Source organism: Rhineura floridana, chromosome 14 (assembly GCF_030035675.1).
Source record: "Rhineura floridana isolate rRhiFlo1 chromosome 14, rRhiFlo1.hap2, whole genome shotgun sequence".
NCBI lineage: Eukaryota > Metazoa > Chordata > Lepidosauria > Squamata > Rhineuridae > Rhineura > Rhineura floridana.
The window spans coordinates 14,558,346-14,580,415 of record NC_084493.1 but is presented as its reverse complement, the minus strand read 5'-3'; the positions used below and the strand labels follow the sequence as shown (position 1 = coordinate 14,580,415).

General features: G+C 43.7%; 1 protein-coding gene across 1 annotated transcript in view; it reads right to left on the bottom strand.

Annotated features, from left to right (window-relative positions):
- The window catches only part of TMC3 (transmembrane channel like 3), a 228,700-nt gene extending 206,909 nt beyond the window's left edge, over nucleotides 1–21,791 (bottom strand). The window contains exons 1-2 of the mRNA XM_061595861.1: nucleotides 21,609–21,791; nucleotides 18,525–18,663 (exon numbers count right to left, since the gene is read on the bottom strand). Coding sequence (XP_061451845.1) covers nucleotides 18,525–18,663; nucleotides 21,609–21,791 — 322 coding nt within the window. The remainder of the gene's footprint in view (nucleotides 1–18,524; nucleotides 18,664–21,608) is intronic.
- Nucleotides 21,792–22,070: the final 279 nt, after the last annotated feature.

Here is a 22,070-nt window from a genome sequence, read left to right as displayed (position 1 = left end):
CACATCAGGCCTCAGCAAGACCTTGTTGCTCATTCAAGGTTCAGCTTGCTCCCTGGTAGAACATCTGCTTAGCATGCAGAAGGCCCCAGGTTCAATCCCCAGCATCTCCAGGCCAGATTGACCATTGGTCCATATAGCCAAGCATTTTCAATGCTGATTAGCAGGGCCTCTGCAGGATTTCAGACAGGGATCTTCCCTGCCCTGGGCTGGCCCTACTATTATGCAAAGTGAGGCAACCACCTCTGGCAATAGATGTTGTGGATGGCAGCAATGGTGGCAGCAGCCCCTAGGAGATGCCAAGGATTGAACCTGAAGCCTTTTCCATGTAAAGCACGTGCTCTACCACTGAGCTATGGTCCTTCCCTTAAAGTGTTCAGTCCTTTCTATCAGTTCAACCCCACTGTCCACCTCTTCCCCCATGCCCTGCTTTGTATCTGTTCACCAGCAATCCATACTCTAAAATGACACGTCTACCACCATCACATCTAGTAGCTGGGCCCTCCATAATAGGAACATAAAGAGCCTCCTTGTATACCAAGTAGGGTTGCCAGGTCCATAGCCTGAGACTGATCCTGTATCTTTAGGAGAAGAGAAAGTCAGCCAAGTGCAGGTGTTCTTGTAACTCTGTAATGGGAAAAACCACAAGATGGAATTCTCCCTCCTCCCTGCACAACTTTTAAAGATACAGAAGACCTCGTGGAGGCCGGGCCTGGCAACCAAGAGGTCTTCTGTATCTTTAAAAGTTGTGCAGGGGGAAGGGAGAATTCCACCTTGTGGTTTTTTTCATTACATTGTTGCAAGAACACCTGCACTTGGCTGACTTTCTCTTCTCCTGAAGATATAAGATTAGTCTCAGGCCAAGAACCTGGCAACCCTAATACCAAGTCAGACCATTGGTGCATCTAGCTCAACATTACCCACACTGACCGGCAGTGGCTCTCCAGGATTTCAGAAAGGGAGCAGCCCTGGCTTGAGAGGCTGGGGATTGAACCTGGAACCAGAGCTTGGAAAAGTTACTTTTTTGAACTACAACTCCCATCAGCCCAATCCAGTGGCCATGCTAGCTGGGGCTGATGGGAGCTGTAGTTCAAAAAAGTAACTTTTCCAAGCTCTGCCTGGAACCCTCTGCATGCAAAGCAGATGCTTGCTTGCCAAGCTACAGCCCTTTTCCTTAATTCCTTAGATATTACCTGGAACCTTTGCAAAGGATTCTTTGTTGTGCACTTTTGACTCCAGTTCGTGCTCAACTGTCAGGCTGTTTGTCCTGTTCAGCAATGAGAAATAGCATGTCTTAAAAGTTGCATTACAAAAACAGCAGGCAATCGCTACATCCAGAGGCAAGCCATAAAAGGCTGCCAAGCTGAGACAGAGATCATTTCCTCGCAATTTGTACTCTTTTCCCACCATCACCACCTTTCTCTTTTGTATTTGCTAGTCAATCCTTTTTCTAGGTGAATATAGCTTTGGCCAGGGCCAGAAGTGTGTGTGTATGAGTGTACATGTCTTACTACACATTACATTAAGCACAATACTAGCAATTGTGTACTTGGGCTTTTGTTTTTTGATAAATAGCAGATGTACCTTATAGGGTTGGAAAGATCTGTCAATTCCGGTTCTCTGAGCTTCTCATTTTTCCAGTCTTAAATTCAGTTCTTCACATTTGGCAGCAATTACAATTTTTTTAAAAAAAAAAATCCTCATGAAAATTCTCCAGCTTTGTAGTGCAAATTTCTCCTAATAAACACATTTTTGCTGCAGTTTTGATAAATGTAAACATTTTAACAAGCCATTTCTCATTATATAATGCATTCTTGCATATTATTTTCACAAATATATTCATTTTTATACACACTTTCCGCTAATATGTGCATTTTTGTAAACATGGTTTGGTTGACGAATGGCAATGCACAATTCAATACAATGCGAATTTCAGATGATGGCTGTGTTTTGGTTCTCATATTTTTTCAGAATGTACAAATTTGATAAATTTGGCTTTAAAAACTTAATTGAAATTCTCATCCATTCCTACCTTACCAGGCAGTAAGACTGAGGGAGCAATTAAATTTACATTTAAAGATGAATTTATCAAATTCACACATTCCAAAGCAATGTCAGAACCAAATCATAGCCACTACGTTCAAGATCAAAAGCCCTCCGCCGGGTGCCTACTCCAAGGGAAGCTCAGAGGATGGCAACAAGGGAGATGGCCTTCTCAGTGGTGGCCCCCAAATTATGGAATGATCTCCCTGACGAGGTGTGCCTGGCGCCAACACTGTTGTCTTTTCGGTGCCAGGTCAAGACTTTCCTCTTCTCCCAGGCATTTTAGCATGTGTTTTATACTGTTTAAATTTTTAAATTGTGTTTTAGTTTTTATAAGATCTGTTTTAAATTGTATTTGTTTTAATGTTTTTAGTTACTGTAAACCACCCAGAGAGCTTCGGCTATGGGGCGGTATACAAGTATAATAAAATAAAATAAATAAATAATCCTTCAAAATTCACACTTATCAGAAAACTTGCACTCATTCGAACTTTGCAATGCAGTTCTCCAACCAATGTTTACAAAAAAAGAAGTATATATTGGGGGGGAAATGTGAATAAAAATTACTATGAGTGAAAATACATATTAGGAGAAATTGCTTGCAAAAGTGTGTGCATTAGTCAAAACTGCATGCAAAAATGTATTTAGTATAGGGTTGCCAGGTTCTTGGCCTGAGACTGATCCTGTATATTTAGGAGAAGAGAAAGTCATCCAAATGCAGGTGTTCTTGCAACCCTGTAATGGGAAAAACCACAAGGTGGAATTCTCCCTTCCCCCTGCACAACTTTTAAAGATACAGAAGACCTCTTGGTTGCCAGGCCCAGCCTCCAAGAGGTCTTCTGTATGTTTAAAAGTTGTGGAGGGGGAAGGGAGAATTCCACCTTGTGGTTTTTCCCATTACAGGGTTGCAAGAACACCTGCATTTGGATGACTTTCTCTTCTCCTAAAGATACAGGATCAGTCTCAGGCCAAGAACCTGGCAACCCTAAGTAGGAGAAATGAGCACTATAATGCTGAAGAATTTTTGTAAGGATTTTTTTTTTTAAATAGCAAATTGCTGCAGAACTGAATTTAAGAATGATTCTCCCCATTTCTCATTTTTCCCAGTGTGGACAGACCCTTCCATCCCTAGTCAGGGAAGACATTCCACAAATGGGGAACCACCACAGAGAAGGGCCTCAGAATATAATCCAGCAGAGTGCAATGTGCCTCCAATCCTGATCCAGAAAAAAAATGTGTCCCAGTTATCTAAATGTAAGGAAGCACTCCTTTATGACCTCTTCTGCAGCACTCAGCTGGCTCTTGCACACGGCTGTTGGTACACTGACACCCATAAATTAGGAAGGACCAAATTCTGGGACTGTACGATGAGAATATAAATTATGTTTGATGTAACTATCTGATACATAATGATGATCACAATGAGCACCGCCTACACAAGCTATTAGGAAACATTTTAAAAGCTACTGCTTAGTGAAGATAAGTTTAATTGACTGCAGGATATCTCTCAATGGACCCAGATTGTTCAGGGGTAAAAAAAAAATACTTCAGGAAAGACAGAGAGAGGAAATGTGGGCTAGTGATGGGGAGGAGAGTGAGTGCATTCTAATAACACTGTGCAAAAAGCAAGATGCTCTTTAGGCATAGAAACAATTGCAACAAGGCTGGAGATAGACCAAAGGAAAGAAAGCTTTCATTGATGATTAGTATAATTACTCTAGCTGTCTGCACTCCATTTGCATCTGCTGGAACTTGGTTGAAGTCTTCCAGAGTGTTGTCTTATGAGATGGCACTTACTTTCAGGTTCTCCTTGTTTCTGCAAGTGGATATTTTCCACTGGGCTCTTACTGAGAGGAAGGGCAGGATATAAATCAAATAATAAACAAAGAAATAAATAAAGAACAGGGATGGATATATATATCTGACCCAGTGCAATTTGAGGACACCTCAACCTGGATCTGGGTCCTGAACCAAATTTGGGTGTCTTGCACAAGGTTTAATTGTGGTTTATTTAGGGCTATCAGCTCCTTGAGAGTTCAGACTAAAACCCGGAGTGGATTCCACTGCCCCACTGACATGGAGGCACCAGCCGCCACTGGATCTTGAGTAATGGTACAGCTCATGAAGAAGAGATTTCTTCATATGTAAGAAAGTCCCCAAACTCCTACCGATCGCTGTGGTTAGGGTGTGGCCTAGGGGACCAGAGTATATCAGGTGTCCCTCTTAACTTTTCGAGTTACTGGTAACAATAGAGGTTGCTACTCCCTTGGTGCTAGTGCTCTTGCCTGAACTTCTAGGATATTGAGCTTGGATTGTTGCCTGACTTCATCTGTGGGTCATGATTTGGACCTAGACTGGTTCTCTGTGCTTGACCTGGGATGGACTGTACTGCACCTTCAAGCCGGCTCTCAGTGAATGTTTTGCTAAGAGGCTTATGTCTCCTGAGCAGAGCTTGGAAAAGTTACTTTTTTGAACTTCAACTCCCTTCAGCCCAATCCAGTGGCCATGCTGGCTGGGGCTGATGGGAGTTGTAGTTCAAAAAAGTAACTTTGCCAAGCTCTGCTCCTGAGGAAGGATGGAGGATAATTTCAGTTCAGGTCACATTTGAAAGCAAGCCTACCTGAAGCAACAGGTGGACTGAAACACAGTCATCCTTTGAAATCCACACTTTGTCCAGTGCAGTTTTCTGGCTAAGTAATGTGCAGTCCAGAGCTTGGAAAAGTTACTTTTTTTAACTACAATTCCCATCAGCCCAATCCAGTGGCCAAGCTGACTGGGGCTGATGGGAGTTGTAGTTCAAAAAAGTAACTTTTCCAAGCTCTGACATTGTGTACATAGATGCATATACTAGGGTAAAGTGTGCATACAAAATGCATATATTTGTGAAAACAATATACCAAAATGCATTCTATTGTGGGAAACGGCTTTGCAAAAAATGTGCATATTAGGGGAAATTGTATGCAAAAATGTGTAAATTAGAAGGAATCCCCATAAAAATGCTGATGAATTTTTATGAGGACTTTTTAAAAAGACAAACCTGGAAACTGATATGAAAATGTGGAGAACTGAACCTAAGGTAGGACAAGCTAGACACAGATAAAATAAAATAGACAGATTTGCCCATCTTTACTGCTGAGACTGGGACCCTAGTCCTTGAGGGAATCCACAGGCAAGTGACAATGCTGTGGGCTTCCCCTTATAGATGGACAATGACAGGCGTGACTAGTATGGGGCATGACAGCGGATGTGGCCCTGCTTTCCCACTCCACATGATTATAGATGCATCTAGGGAACATCTGAAAAGGGCTGTAGTGGTAGATCCTAAAATGGCAGCTTAACATTTCAAGTCACACTTCTGCTCCTAGCATGGCATGCTGTTTGAAGATTACTGTTTTAGCACCAGGCAAAACTACTACACCACTCGCACGCACACATCATGCTGTCCCACCATGCAGTATCTAATGATTTAACCAGTCTTGAAGCAGCAAGTCTATTACAAACCTGTCTGCAACAATTTCATGTTAAACTTTAGGGGATGCAGTTAGGATATTCCCAACAGTTCAGGGAAATGAGTTTTAAAGCTTGGATCAAATAAGCAAGAGCAATCTTTTTCAAGGGGAAAAAAAACACTGATGGCAAAGATCTTGAATGCTCTCCCTGAAATGCTTACTAAATGGTAACCTTTGTTATTCATTGCACATCAAGCAGGTGTGGGGAACCTTTGGCCCTCCAGCTGTTGCTGAACTACAGCTCCTATCAGCCTGGTCATTGGCCATGCTGGCTGGGGCTGATGGGAGTTGTAGTTCAGCAACACTTGGAGGGCCACAGTTTTCCCACACTTGCTCTGCGTACTGGCTAGAGGGAAACCTGAATGCCAAGTTATTACTTTTGCAGCAATTGATCTAATACTTCTTTCTCTCCTCCTCACCCCCTTGCCTCACTCGAGGAACGATCCCTCCTCAGAGCAAGGGATTGGCAACCTAGCATCATTGGAGAGCCCAGCAGGAGCACCACCATCCACTTTGCTGCAGTGGTAGGCAGCACTGTGTGGCAGGAGAATGGCCAGGCTGGAGAAGAGTGTGCAGATCTGCTCCCTTTCCCAATCTGAGACAAAGGGCTCCATATGGGAAATTTATTTATTAAATTTATATCCCGCCCTTCCTCCCAGAAGAAGCCCTTCTCTCTCTCTCTAATCTCATCAAACCTGTTCTTCATTTGATATATCTCTGGCATAACCTACAACAATGCAGAAATACATCCTCCAGTAGTTGAATAATTAGTTCAAGGTGCAGGAAAATCCTTAATGTTATTAATAGATAATGTTGGCTACTTTTGAACTTTTCGTGTTTGAGTTGAAAGTAAAAGTTTTTGATTGATAGTAGCTTATTGGGGGGGTTGAGGGCAACATATCAAGTTTTTAAAAGAATCAATATTTCATTTATGATGCACATCATACTTCAATAGCTACTAGCTTAATGGATGGAAATGGATCCCACCAGGGAGGTCAAAAAATCAAATGATGTCATAAATAATAGATCCTTCTCCAAGGCAGTCAGCAAAAAAGTCAGCCGTGTTAGATACGTTTGGGATTAGGATGGGTCAATGTTGATTCATGGGGACAGAAAATGAGAATGTTACTTACAATATATCCTTTCCAGCAGGGCCGGCTCTATCATTAGTTAAGAGTGAAGCAGCTGCCTCCCGTGGCAGTTGTCCATGTGTGTCGCACAGCCTGTCCTGCATCCCTTAAATTGGCTTGTTATGCTCAGGTGTGGTGGTGGATGCTGTCACATCACCAGCACTGAAACAACATTTACCTGCCACTCTTGTCAGCTTTCATACATGGAATGTGTGTGTGGGGGGGGTGTCTTCTGCCTCCAGTAGCAAAATGTCCTGGGCTGGTCCTGCCTTCCAAATAATGCATTCACACAATTAGTTCTCTTATTTATGCCAGGAGTGGGGAGCTGTTTTCATCCCACAGGACACATTTCCTTCTGGGCAACCTGACAAGGGCCACATGCCAGTGATGAGTGAGGCCAGAGGCAGAAGTGGGAGGAGCAACTGTCAATTCTACCTTTGTAGAGTAAGCTATTGCTACATATGCATACCCATCCTCCATCCAGGCAAGCAAGAAGCATTGTCAGTGTTCAAACACACAGTCCAGCAATGCAAAAATGCTCAGGGTGTGAAGCCATGCCAGTGAGGGGTGTGGCCTGGAGAGAAGTCAAATAGAGAGTGATGGAGGGCTGCCTTTGGCCCCCAGTTCCCCAGTGGGAACGTGCATTTCCAGATAAAATACTTCTAGTGTGAGTTCAATGGGGCTTACTTCCAGGTCAGTAATCATCAGTTTGCAGCCATAAATATGTATTATACTACATATTTAAAACATGTATTTTGAGATTTTTTTTAAATGTGGATTGATGCAGAAATGGAATGAAATCAAGGGTAACCAGTGCAAGAGATACAGGATGGATCTGTCTGTTCCTCATCCGTGTTGTGAAAGTGGCCTCATCTGCACTAGACATTTAAAGAAGTATTATACCATTTTAAACAGTTATGGCTTCTCCCACAGGATCCTGAAAATTGTAGTTTTCAGAGTGCTGTTAGGAGACCTATTCCTCTCACAGAGCTACATTTCTCATGGTGGATTAACAGCCAATGTCTCTTTCCAGGGATCTCTGGAAATGGCAGCTCTGAGAGGAGAATAGTGGTCTCCTAACAATTCTCAGCACCCTTAAAAACGACCATTTCCAGGATTCTTTGGGGGAATATATGTATAATAAATGTAGCTATATTTATGTTTACCAAAAACACTTTGTCCAAATTTGTACGCCGCTTAAACAAAAGACTACAATAAAGAAATCAAAGCGATGAGAAATATAAATACACAAAATGAGTATCAAATAATAACTGATGGGTTTATATATAGGGGAAAGCCTGATTCAACAGAATGTTTTTTCAGCAAGCATCTCAAACTATTGTTGCTGCTTACCTAGTGTCAATTCCAGAGAGTGAGACCCTACTACACTAAATGTCCTATCACTGGAGATGGTGGAACAGACCTCAGGGGCATAAGGAATAACTAACAACACAGATAAGACAGAGGGGAGATATGATTGCATTCTTCAAGGGCTTAAAATGTTGCCGCTATCCAACTCTCTTGGACCCTAAGATTGCTGCAGAAATGTAGAGGACTGAATTTAACATTAGAAAAAATGAGAAATAGAGAGAACCGAAAGAGACAAATCTTTCCCTCCCTATTGTAGAGTAGTCTATAAGTCCTGACCCACATTCCAAGATCAAGTATCGGCTACAAAATTCTAAAACCTGATAACTTGCTGCACCGCTTTTTTGTAATCATTAGAATGAGATCCAACACTATCTCCTCACTGAGGTTCCTGCAGTGGTATCAATCTTTAGGGGGGGAAAGAGTGCTGATTTTGATGGGTTGCTGTCTGACTCAGCTCTTACTGAAATTGGCTATCTGAACGGTCTGGCAAGAGAAGACCATTATTCTTTCATGTTACAAACTGGCTGCCTAAGACGTTCAGAAAAAAACCCAAGGACCTTTGTGTGCTGATGACACTGCATTTCTGTTTGTTGTTTTGTTTATCTCCAAGCACGTCCCTCCACAGCACTCCAGGAAAATGTCGGGAGACAGATCTGGCCATTAAATGAGCTGGACTTTAGAAGCCTTAATGGGGCCCTGTCCAAAACAAGTTCCTTGAGCTTATTTTGCTCCCTTTTAGTTGGAGCACGGAGTTGAAAAGAAAGCAACAATGCTCACAACTGTTTAAGCTGGCAATAAGACTGTTGCAAGAGGCACAGTACGCCCTACCCAGAGGTGGGAAGTTCCAGCATTTTCTCAGCCTTTCCGTATGTTTAGGTCCTCAGATGATGCTGGTCTACAATTCCCATCATCCCCAGATAGCGTGGCCAATGCTCAGGAATTGTGGGAATTGTAGTCTGGCAACATCTGGAGAACCCAAAGGTTGGAAAAGGCTGCTACAGATGTCTACTCAGAATCAGAGCTTGGCAAAGTTACTTTTTTGAACTACAACTCCCTTCAGCCCAATCCAGTGGCCATGCTGGCTGGGGCTGATGGAAGTTGTAGTTCAAAAAAGTAACTTTGCCAAGCTCTGCTCAGAATAGGGATGAAGGGAGCTGTTCGTTTTGGTTCTCTTCTTTTCTTGTTTTTCTGATCTTAATTTCAGTTCTCCACATTTCTGCAGCAATTTGTGGAATTTTAAACCCTCATGAAAATTCACCAGCATTTTAATGCAGATTTTCCCTGAGAAACACATTTTTGTAGGCAGTTTTGACCCATGTACACATCTTTGCAAGCAATTCCTCGTCGTATAATGCATTTTTGTATGTTATTTTCACTCATATATTCATTTTATGCACACTTTCCCCTAACACATGCATTTTTTGTAAACATTGGTTGGTGAACTGCATTGCAAAAACTTGAAGACACTTTGCTCTTTGTCTACCAAGTCATCTGCTAAGACAGGTAACTGTACAAGAATATCTGATGTTCCAGACCAGTTGCAATCCAGCTTCCACCCTTCCTTAAAGACAATGCAGTCTAACATGTGGCATAACATGCTGGATCAGACCAAAAGTCCATCTCATCCAGTGGCCTGTTTCCAAACGTTGCCATTGACTAGATGCCTCTAAGATGCCACTGGCTGCCAATCAGCTTGTGGGTTTTTTTAAAAATCCCCCATATATATTCAGTACCTTGGACAGCTTCTTGCAAGTTCAAACTAAAACCCAGAGTGGATTCCACTGTCCCACTGACATGGAGCCACCAGCTTCCACAGCTACCAGACCACGTTCAAGGTTCTTTAAACATATAAAGCCCTGGAATCCTGCCTGCCCCTGTATAGATCACTTAGATCATCTGGGGAAATTCTTGTCATGGCCCTGCACCCTACAGAACATCTTAGGGCAGTGACACAAAAAGAGGCATTTTTGCTATTGCCCGTTTTGTGGAACGCCCTTCCCTCAGCCATACTTGAAGCAGCAACCATCAGTTGTCTCACAATGTCTTCTCTTTTTGCCCAGGCTTTCCCTGACCCATAACTTCTCCGGGAAGAGGGGTTGATTGTTTAAACTGCTCTGGGGATTGTAGCTCTGTGAGGGGAATAGAGGACTCCTCTCAGCACCTTTAACAAATGACTGTTCCCCAAATGGTTTGGGGGAAGCCATGACTCTTAAAGTAGCACTTTAAATATATGGTGTGGATAGGCGTTACTCAGGAGTAAGTCCTACTGCTCATGGCGGTGTTTGCTTCCAAGTTAGCATGCTCAGAATCAGGCTATGAAACACATTATTTCCAGGCTTGCTAGAAAAGAAAGTGTGCCACCTACTATACAGCTGTGTCTGTGTGTGTGTTCAGATTCTAAGTGCATTTGCCTGCATGCATTTAGAATCCTCCCCTGTGTTCCCTTTTGTGGGGAGAATCCTAAATGAATTTACCCCCCCCCCCAGACTTCCTTAGTATTTTACTGCAGACCCTCATGGAGGAAGATCTGAAGTGCAGGACATTGGGAATGGGGCTTGCATGCATGATCACGCCCTGCCCCACTTTACGCCTGCATGTGTTCACCCCAAATGGCTGAATAGCACTTGCCTGTGCTTGTGGTGTGTATTCATATGCATGGCAATATATCTGCATCTTAACGGGCCCAAGAGGAACTCCAGAATCCTTCCGCTGTACCCCCGAGAATTACCCCATTACAGAATAAGGAAAGCCCAAATGAGCGAATGCTTTATCAAGTATAATACCTCTCATCAAAGCATGGGCCCAAGTTGACTTTCCTGAAGGAGAGTACATTTTGTGTGTGCGTGCCCATGGCATGCATTCACACGTGCACAGACGCACACACACCATCATTAACAGGACCAATGGCTCCTTGCTCTCTCTAATCATCTGTGAAGGGCATCACTCTTCACCTTGGCTTTCCATGGCCTGTACAAAGCCTTGCTATTCATTGGGTGACCTATTTAGTGTCAACCAATGGCGCTGCAGTGGGCAAAGAACACGAGATGCTAGAGGACGGGGGAGGGAGAGGTGTTGCTTTTTCTCTGTCAGTCCACCACCCATCAATAGAATTTTCAGTAGGAGCAGCACAGAGAATGATATTTTTAAAAAAATAAAAAATTGCAATGAAATGCAAAGGACAACTACACATGGTAACAAGTATAGAAATCAGTAGTGTGCCTGTGTGAACAGGGCTGGAGGCAAGTGCTGAAGGCACGACAGAATCAGCAATCTGTACTGCCCCTTATTAGGGAGGGGGAGAAATTTGATTCAGTTCACATGTAAAGGGGAGCCTACTTAATTCACACTTTGCAAAGCAATATGTGAGCTGAGACACAGCCAGCCTATGAAATTCATCCTTCTCTGAATTTTGCAATGCAGTTCTCCACAGAGTGGTTTAACGGTCAATCCCACTTCCCAGGGAACTCTGGGAATGATAGCTCTGTGAGGGGAATAGGTTCTCAATGACCTTAACAAATTACTGTTCCCAGGATTCTTTGGGGAAAGCCATGTTTGTTTAAAGTGATATGATACTGCTTTAAATAGATGGTCCAGATGAGGCCAGGTGGCTTTGCAGCATGTCAGGAAAGGCCATAGATCTGCAGGTTTTTAAACCTCATCTCCCTGAGATCCCTTCCCAAATGGGCCTGAAGCTATTCCAGCCCTAGAGTGGATGCAGGAAATCCCCTCCCGTTGGAATTGTTTTGGGGGCGGGGAGAGACAGAGGTTAAAGAAATAGATTTTTAAAAGCTCCTGCCCCCCCCATTCTGCTTTGGTATATTGCCATGAACTTTCTTTTTTAACAGAAAGGCAGTGAATACGTTTGATAGAAATAGCTACAAGAATTATAGAAGAGTTGGAAGGGGCCTATAAGGTCATCAAGTCCAACCCCCTGCTCAACCCAGGAATGAGTTCTCTTCCTCCCACAAGGCTTAGGAACACTTCCCCATTTGTTGTGACATTGCTAAAGTCTTGTCCTGCTCCGCATAATTGGCTGCCACTGGCAGGAATGGAGAAATCCATGCAATGATGTCAGAAGTTTTGTAGGTGTTTTTTTTTTTAAGAAAAAGCTGTCAATATACTTTTAAAAGGAATTCGGTAAATGACAAGCGGCTCGCTGGAGATTGCCCTCAGTAGCAGCTCCTGCGCTGCTATCTAACATGCTTTCAATCTCAAGACTCGTTTGCAAACTGACCGGCGGATTACAAAGCGGAGGAGAAGGAGGAGTGAAGAGCAGGGAGGGGAAAAATATACCCACGTTATATTCATTATTTCCAGCAGATTGTCTAGTTCTGGAAAGTGCTCTTGAATGCAACAGCCTTTAATAAACCAGGCAGAAGGATCACTTATTGGAAGTGCTATTGTTATATCAGGCGCCCTTCTTAGGCTTCCGAATGGGCAGACATCTGTTTCATCTGTGTTTCGATGAAGGAGGAGGAGGAGGTGAAAAAAGCCCTGAGGATTATTCCACAGTTTGGCTCGGTGCTTAAATCTTATAATGTCAAATATGGAGAATGCAACCCAGCGGGGGTTGCCAGGGATATGGCAAGGCTGTCCAACGGATCTGCCCTAGTTGCTGGTTGAAAACTAGGTCAAAGAGGAAGTATAATTCAAGCCTGGCACTACATATGAGCGTCTAAAAGCATCTCTTCTGTGATGGGCTGCAATTGACCCAAGCACAGCACAAGCCACAGGGACTTTCTCCTGGGTCTGACCCACAGAAGTGAATGGGAAATGCATAAAGATTAAAGATTAATGAGGCCAGTGCAGGAAGGTGTTCCTGGAGGATCTTCGCCTGCAAAATATGTCCTCCCCCCACTTCCTTTTATTCTAAGAAGTGTAACACAAAACAATGTACCAGCTAAAGTGAGTCCCCTACCCCAAAGTGTAGTTTCAAAAGCACAGAGGCGGTCGGATATATGTGACAGATTTCTGGTTGCACCTACGGATGGGCTTGCTTTTCCTTACACTGGTGACCTAACCTCCCAAATCATTTGCAAAACCGTACAAAGCACAGTGCACACATCATATTTCCTGCACTGGTGGCCACTCCATGTGCGTCCCATAGGCTCAAACACTCCTGCCCATGCTCTCCCACTTGAATTCTCCTTCACTTCCCTTTCTAGCATCAGCTAATGGTGTAGCATTACATTTGCACTGCTAACCCTGTTTGCCTTCAGTCGGGGTGCTTTTCAACCAGGATATGCAAACCAGCTCCTCCTAGCCCTGGTTGCAAACTCTAGTTTTGAGCCAGACACAGTTAAGTCATAAACTATATATGATTAATGCTGAAAAGGCAAAGGGACATGGATTCAAGTGAGAAAGACAGAGAATGTGCATGCAGGCTCAACAGGCACTTCCAATCTCTTAACTATGTTTAAGCAATCAGAAGAATCTTCACACAGGCAATGTGACTGTAGGTGGCAACAGTTAATCAGAATGTCGAATGTCATCCTTTACCATTCAGAAATCAGATGGGAGTTCTGGGGATCATGCAATAATTCTCCTTCCTGCATTTAAAAATGTTTTGCTCACTTTCTCAATAAGAAAACCTGCTTTCTGGCTCAGTATAATAATCTCTAGCCATAGGAAGCTGCTTTATACAAGACAGACCATTGGTCCATATAGCTACATATTGTCTACACTCCAGGGTTTCCAGACAGGAGTTTCTTCTAGCCCCACCAGAAGGTGTCAGGGACTGAACCTGGCACATTCTCCATAAAAAGCAGATGCTGTACCTCTGAGCCATGGCCCTAACCATGGTAAACCATAGCTCTACCTACAGAGAAAGTATTTATATATATATATATTATTTTTTATAATGACAAAGAAAGGCATAGCATTATTTTATTAATGGCACTAATCATGATCATAGTGTTGTACTGAGGAAATACACATACACACACATACCCTATTCCAGCCTTTCCCAACCAGTGTGCCTCCAGATGTTGTTGGACCACAACTCTCATCAGCCTCAGCAAGCATTGCCAATGGTCAGGAAAGATGGGAATTGTGGTCCAACAACATCTGGAGGCACACTGGCTGGGAAAGGATGCCCTATTCTATATTTGCCTAAGAATGTCATCACACATCAGTTTGCTGCATCACGCCGACAGGTGTTGTTGTGAATTACAGCATGACAACAGAGTTCTGAGAGCTGCTACGTCAGCAGAGGAGGGAGACGGAGATGAAGGCAGACAGGCAGACATAAAGGGAGAAGGGTAGATTTGGCGACCTGTAAAGGGAGGGGGGTTGGTGAGTTAAGCGAGCAGGGTGCAGCCCCTTAGTATGTGTATATAAAAGAAGCTCTTGTTTTAAACCCAGGATGTGCTTAACAGAGCTTGGAAAAGTTACTTTTTTGAACTATGACTCCCATCAGCCCCAGCCAGCTTGGCCACTGGATTGGGCTGATGGGAGTTGTAGTTCAAAAAAAGTAACTTTTCCAAGCTCTGCTTATACTACAGACAGACAGGATTAACAGGCATTCCTTTATCACAGGGAACAGTGAAAAAAAGAAAAAGTGCAGGGAGGCAATACATATAACTGTATTAAACAGCATCACATGAGGCTCCTTGATGGATAGCACTACTGAAGAATTGCTTTTTCTGAAAGTTCTCCAGCTATCTTTTCCCTTTTAAACCCTTCCTGCAGCTAGGATATCAGGGAGATTGCTATTCTAGGATTTTGGGCCACATCCACACCTTACATTGAAAGCACCATGATACCACTTTGACAGTCATGGCTTCCCCCCAAAGAATCCTGGGATCTGTAGTTTATTAACAGTTCTGAGAATCATTAGGTGATCCCAATTCTGCTCACAGTGCTACAATTCCCAGAATTTCTTGAGAAGAGGAATTGATTGTTAAACCACTCTGCGGATGTGGTCTTGTTCCCTGATGTTCCCATTTTCTGCTTTAAGAGAGTTGTTGCTAGGAGGTCTTTTTTTAAAAGGCAATATCTGGTGTCCAAAGAGGTGAAGACTTGGGAGGCTTCTCCCATCTGATTTTGCTGAATGTATAGCTCAGCCCTGGTAATGCTTCATTGGGGCAGGACAGCGGAAGCATATGTGGAAAAGAGATAGGAAAGCTATAGGTCCATAGCTGGTGTGGGGAACCATAGAGCTGGTATGGGGAAAATGTGGCCCTGTAGCTGTTGCTGAACTACAGCTCCCATCATCCCTGGCCATTGGCTATGCTTGCTGGGGCTGATGGGAGTTGTAGTTCAGCAACATCTGGAGGACCAACTGTTCCCCACACAGGGTTTATAGCAAGGATGGGGGCCCTGGGTACCTCCAGATGTTGTTGGACTCCAACCCCCTTGCAACCCCCAAGTTGCTGGGTTGCAGCCAACATAAATAATCAACCTGCTAAGCAAATATACTCATTGCTTAGAGACTTATTAGAAACTGGAAGCTAAATAAATCCTCCTAAACAAACAGTGATCATAAAAACAAGCTTAGGAGAACAAGTTTTGTGCTCCGTAATTCCCATGTAAATCTGTTACAACGCAGAAGACTCAGCAGCTTCAGAGACTAAGAAACATCCCTTAATTTCTCTCTCACACACAGATGCTCAACATAAAATGTTCAACCAAGTGGCAAATCCGTGACAGGAATAATGTATTCAACGGTGTAGGAAGAATACAGGTAAAGTATGTGGTATTGGAGCATCCTGCACTAAGGGAGAACAGTTATGCTAATTTATCATCCTTGTGGCTCCTTTTCTAATGCAAGTATTTTGCATCAATGCAATATTAAAAAATGGTACCAACAGCAATTTTCTAATACAAGCATTTTGCATTGATGCTTTTTTTAAAAAAACATTGTGACTCGAGAAGAAGAGTAAAGATACAATGCTATACACATTTGCCTGGGAGTAATCCTGTAGACCTCAGTGTAGGATTCCTGTAGAATTCACAGCTTACTTCTGAGAGGACAGGTTATAAGATGGCACTGTGAGGGTTTATTATAAAAAAAACCTTTAAATCAGAAGGAGCACATATCTACAGGAATGTCTTAAAATAATTATACTATACTTATCATATCATTTATTATCCAACCTTCACCCAGAGGTCCCAGGGCAGGTTACAACAGTTTTGTATTAAAAGCAATTAATCACAAAATAGGGTGCGTCCTAAAAACATACCCCATTTCAGGTAGAGTTGCCAGGTTCAGGGCCTGAGACTGATCCTGTATCTTTAGGAGAAGAGAAAGTCAGCCAAGTGCAGGTGTTCTTGCAACACTGTAATGGGAAAAACCACTAGGTGGAATTCTCCCTTCCCCCTGCACAACTTTTAAAGATACAGAAGACCTCTTGGAGGCCGGGCCTGGCAACCTGAGGGCGTTGGGGAATTAGTTCTGAAGCATGAATGTCCCCGGAAACTAAGTCTGCTTCATGTGAAAACATTTTGTTTAGGACCATAGGAAGGTGTCCTTTACCAGGTCCATAGCTTGGAATATAGGAAGCTGTTGGTCTATCTAGCTCAGTATTGCCTACCCTGAGTGGCAGCAGCTCTCCAGGATTTCAGACAGGGGATCTCTCTCAGCCTTACCTGGAGACTTCGGGATTAAGCCTGGGCCTTTCTGTGTGAAAAGCGGATGCTCTACCACTGAGTGCTTTCAGATGAGTGTTTAATGTAGGACAGATGCTTTTTATTTATATATTTATTTATTTATTACATTTGTATACCGCCCCACTGCCGAAGCTCTCTGAGCGGTTTAATGCATGAAGGGTTGCGGTTTTGTTTCTCTGTTTCTTTTTGCAGCATCATTAAAATGTCCGCCCATATTTCCCCCCTCCTCCGTTTAATCTGGATTTAGTATTCCGGGAGAAAATCCAATAAATTAATTAATAAATTTAAAAACTTGTTGCCAATTACCTGTTTGCAATATCTCAGCAACAAAGATGACTTGGCCATGCTGTGGTAACCTCCAGTTTAGACTACTGCAGTGCACCCTGTGTGGAAGATGATTTGGAAACTTAAACTGGTCCAAAATGCAACAGTCAGATTACTGGTTGGGATTCCATTTAGAACTCGTATAACTCCTCTTTCAAAACATCTGCACTGGTTGCCAGTTGGTTTGCCAAGGTGCTCACATTTGTGTTTAAAGCCCTGAACGACTTAGGCCCAAGGGTGTAGTCATCTGGGCTCAAAGGGGGTCAAAGACCCATTACTTTTTTGGGAGCAGGGTCCCAGCCAGGTCCCTAAGAATGAGCCAATCAGCATGAAAAGGGAGCAGTGTTAGCCATTGATGAGTCCTTGTCCTTTCTCATTGACTGGAGTCAATCAGAGTGAAAGGAGGTGAGCCAGCCGCTGAGAAGACTCTTCTCAGTAGCAAACGTGCTACTTTCCCTTTCATGCTGATTGGCTCCTAGGGATGTCTGTTGTAGGGGACTGTGAATTTATGAGGTGACAGGGAAAGCAAGGGAGATGGGGGAAAGTGGAAAACGGCATGGCTGTGATGGGGTGCGGTGTGACTATCATGAAGGGACCCTGCACTTCTGAATTTGCCCTAAATATCTGAATGGGTCCCAAATATCTGAAGGATCATCTCCATCCCCACCAACCTTGCATACGATCTGCAAAGGACACTCTCTTGGTAGCTCCACCACCCTCAAAAGTGCAGTGAGTGGCAATCCGGTGGCTGCCTGTTGTGGAACTCCCTCTCCACAGAGATGCATGTAGCATCTTCAGTGCACAGCTTCTGCCGTAGTCTGAAGACCCACCTCTTTACCTTGGCCTCTGTCACTTAAGGTGTTTTGTTTTGTGAGACCCACCTCTTTCGCTTGGATATATAGGGTTCCCTTGAATTTGGAGTTATTTCACATGTTGTATAATTGTCAGGATTTTTAGAATTGTGCGTTCTTATAGTTGTAACTCACTCTGAGACCTTTTGGTGAATTGTGGGTAAGAAACAACGGGTTGCATCCGGTGTTAGTCATATGAAGAGTAGGCCCATTCAGATTAATAGACATGACTGGCTTAGATCCATTCATTTGAAGGGGGCTGCCTAGAGTAGAACTTAGTTAGACACAACCCCAAATGAATAAACCAAATTGCAAATTAAGCCCCCATCAGAAAGAACCATACGCACGCTGGATCTGGCTTGCATTTTTAAGCAAATATGGCCCTGAGCTACTCCTGTGTATTCTGTAGCTGTTCGACTTTCCTTGCTGAAAACTCACACTCGGAAGCCAGGTGCACAGCAAGCCAGAACTTGTGGCTTTCCCTCGCCTCGCTTCCCTCCACAGAGAAAGTTAAGCCGTTTGAGAATGGAGTCCTTAGTATGTATGCAATTAAGTAAAGTCTGTTTTAGCCCAGGATGTCTGCCCTGTGGGGGATGCTCTTTCAGTTTGTGCCACAGCCGGTAACAGACTGGGCTTCTTTTAATAAAATCCAACTTAGCCTTGAGCCTTCCTGTAAATGTGGCATTTACCTTTATAGTAAGCACCACGCTCCACGATGATAATAAAAGCACTGTGTACAAATTCAAGCATGGTCTCTACTGTTGCATAGCCACATGGCAGGATAACAGAAAGACCACACCGTCTTTTGTGCGGTGGAATCTGCCAAAGCTGATAAGCAATGGGGAAAGAAAGAAAGCCTTTTCTTGTAACGTATAAATCCATGTTTACAGTGTTAAAAAAGAAAGGGGCCGGAATCGAAGTGGATCTGGACAAATGCACAGATAAGGATTTGAATGCTTTGGGATAGGATATTTGAATGAGATTGATTTAACTTTTGAGTAAGCATGCATAGGATTGAGCTGGAAGTCCCCCTGTGAGTTCAGTGGGCTTTATTCCAGACCGGTATGTGTGCAAAGGATTTTCAAGGCCTTCCTTCAGAATCAAGTGGTCAAGTGTTTCCCTGGGGGAGGGCGTATCAGTACTTGTGCATCATGAAAAAAGAGGATACCTAATTTGCATAGTATTTGTATATGCTAATTTATATGCAAGAATGTATGTAATGCATGAGTATATAACAAGAGACCTGCAAAATCAAGCCAGTGGCCCATCTAGTGCAGCATCTTCTTCTCACAGTGACCAGCCAGATACCCCAAAGGGAAGCCCACAAACAGGACCTGAGTGCAAGAGCACTCTCCCCTCCTGCGGTTTCCAGCAGCAGTAGCATAGTGGCAAAATTAGAAGCGCAGGGTCCCTTCATGATAGTCACAGCCTCATCCCCTCCTATCCTTTCCCCCCCCCCTTGTTTTTTGCAGCCGGGATGAGAATGAGATCTTCTTCCCGCACAACAACAAATGCCCCAGAAGCCAATACACATGAAGTGGGAGAGTATTAGCTATTGAGAAGAGTCTTCTCAGTGGCTGACTCACCTTCTTTCACTCTGATTGGCTCCAATCAGCAGGAAAGGACAAGGAAGCATGTTAGAAGACTCTTCTTGGTGGCCAACCTACTCCCCTTTCAGGCTGATTGGCTCATAGGATGCTGGAGACATAGGAGCCCTGCTGGGACCCTGCTCCCAAAAAAACAAGGGGTCTAAGACCCCCTGCAACCCCAGAAGACTAGACCCCTATATTTGGAAGCATGTTGCCTCTGACTGTGGAGGCAGAGCATAGCCATCATGGCTAGTAGCCACTGATAGCCTTATCCTCCATGAATTTGCCTAATCGTCTTTTAAAGCCATGCAAGTTGGTGGCCATCACTGCCTCTTGTGGGAGGGAATTCCATAGTTTAACTATGTGGTGTGAAGTACCTTTTTTGTCTGTCCTGGATCTTCCATCATTCAGCTTCATTGGATGTGCACGAGTTCTAGTGTTACAAGAGAGGGAGGGAAATCTTTCTCTATCCACTTTCTCCATGCCATGCATAATTTCATACACTTCTGTCATGTTGCCTCTTACTCACCTTTGCTCTAAACCAGGGGTCCCCAACTTTTTTCCCTGTGGGCCACTTGAAAATTTCTGAGGCTCTTGATTTTCCTGCCCGTTGTAGCAATCGTAATGCACTGTGCTAGGTGCTGTATGATTTTTTATTGTATTTTTACAGACGTACCATGGGCCACCTGAATGAAGTTTGTGAACCACTGTTGGTCCACAGATCACAGTTTGGAAACCTCTGCTCTAAACTGCCTTTCCTCATAGGGGAGTTGCTTCATTAATACTGTGTAGAGCAGCCTTTCCCAACCAGTGTGCCTCCAGATGTTGTTGGACCAAAACTCCCATCAGCCTCAGCCAGCATTGCCAATGGTCAGGAAAGATGGGAGTTGTGGTCCAACAACATCTGGAGGCACATGGGTTGGGAAAGTCTGGTGTAGAGGTTAATTTAGAAAGAACAACTATGTTTTGAATAGAAGTAGAATACATCTCACCCTAGTTGGGGAGGCTATGAGCAGGTGACCTAGCTGCTGTCTAGGTGTTTATAACCGCTGATGAGCAACTTCAAGTCTTCGTCCCACCCCTGCTATCCCTGCTTATGGTTCTTTATCTTTAAACTGGACTTGAACTGGACTTCAAATAGAGCAGGGATGGGGGACTTGTGGCATTCCAGATGTTGTAGGACTTTAGCTCCCATCAGCCCCTGCTGTCATGGCACTTGGTCAGGGGTGATGGAGGATGGAGTCCAACAGCACTGGGAGGCCACAGTTTCCTCATCCTGAAACAGAGGACAGTCCTGTGACCGCTCTTCAAATAGAGGCCTGTAGTCAGGAATGCAGGACCCATGGCCATATACCTTGGCTTTACCACTGCAGGTACAGAGTCCTACATCTGGGGAATACATTTCCCCAAAAACTCACTGCGTGAAGAAAAACAAACACACCCTAACATGTTACGGTGAAGATGTCAGAGCTGTAGCCAGCTAAGGTCTACTCAGAGTAGACCCACTGAAATTAATGGTCCTATCTCTTAATTTTAATGGGCCTACTCCTGTAGGACTTAACTGGATGCAACCCTCAGTTTAGGATTCTCCCTGCCGTGCCTTTTTTTTAAAAAAAAAGGATGCAGGAAGTTCTTTTGTGAGGATATAGCCAATTATGCAATACACACAGAGAGAGACACACACACTATTGTGCAATAACCCAAGGAAAGCATTCGCCTGATTCTGCTCAACTCAGAAAAGTGGCCTGCACCTAGCAATGATCAGGATTTTTTTTAAAGTGGGGGGGATAAGAGAAGATGCTTTTAACATGGGCATGGGGAGCCCATGGCCCTCCAGATGTTGTTGGACTCCAGTTATTATTATTATTATTATTGTTGTTGTTGTTGTTGTTGTTGTTGTTATTATTATTATTATTATTATTATTCTATTTCTATGCCGCCTTTTGGCCAAAAGGCCCTCAAGGCAGCTCACAAAAAAAATAAAATAAACACAAATACAAAATACACATCAAAAAAGTATACAGAGCACAGGAATTTAAATAACAAAATATTAACATTGTTAAAAAAACCCCACAAGGTTCTTTACAGGCCTAAAGATAATCTGTCCCAAAATGTCGTACTGCCACTTCAAGAATTTTAGTCCTCAAACATTGAGCAGCTGTTGCAAAGGATTTGCTCCCCAACATCATCAGATTCTTCCCCGAAATCATCGTCCATAGACTTGAAGTAGAACTTGTAGTTGGACCAGTTGAGGAGCGCCTTGAAGTCGCCCAGCATCACCAGCTCGGCCGGGATGGGCAGGTTCACCAGGTACGGCGTCTTCTGGTCGTCCGGATGGTAGATGACCTTGGTCTCCACCACCGCCATGGCTGCCGCCAAATTTGCTATTGGGATGAGCATCCCCCAGGAACAAATCCACTTGCCGATGAGTGACCAGGCTTCTTGCCTACAATGCAGTTCCCATAATCCCAGCGCAATTGCCATGCTAGTAGTGGCTAATGGGAGTTGTAGTCCAATAACAACTTGGACTTGGGGAGGAGCAGTAGCTCAGTGGGAGAGCATCTACTTCGCATGCTTAATATCCCAGCATCTCCGGATAAGCCTGGGAACATCCCCAGTCTGAAATCATGGAGAGCTTCTGTCAGT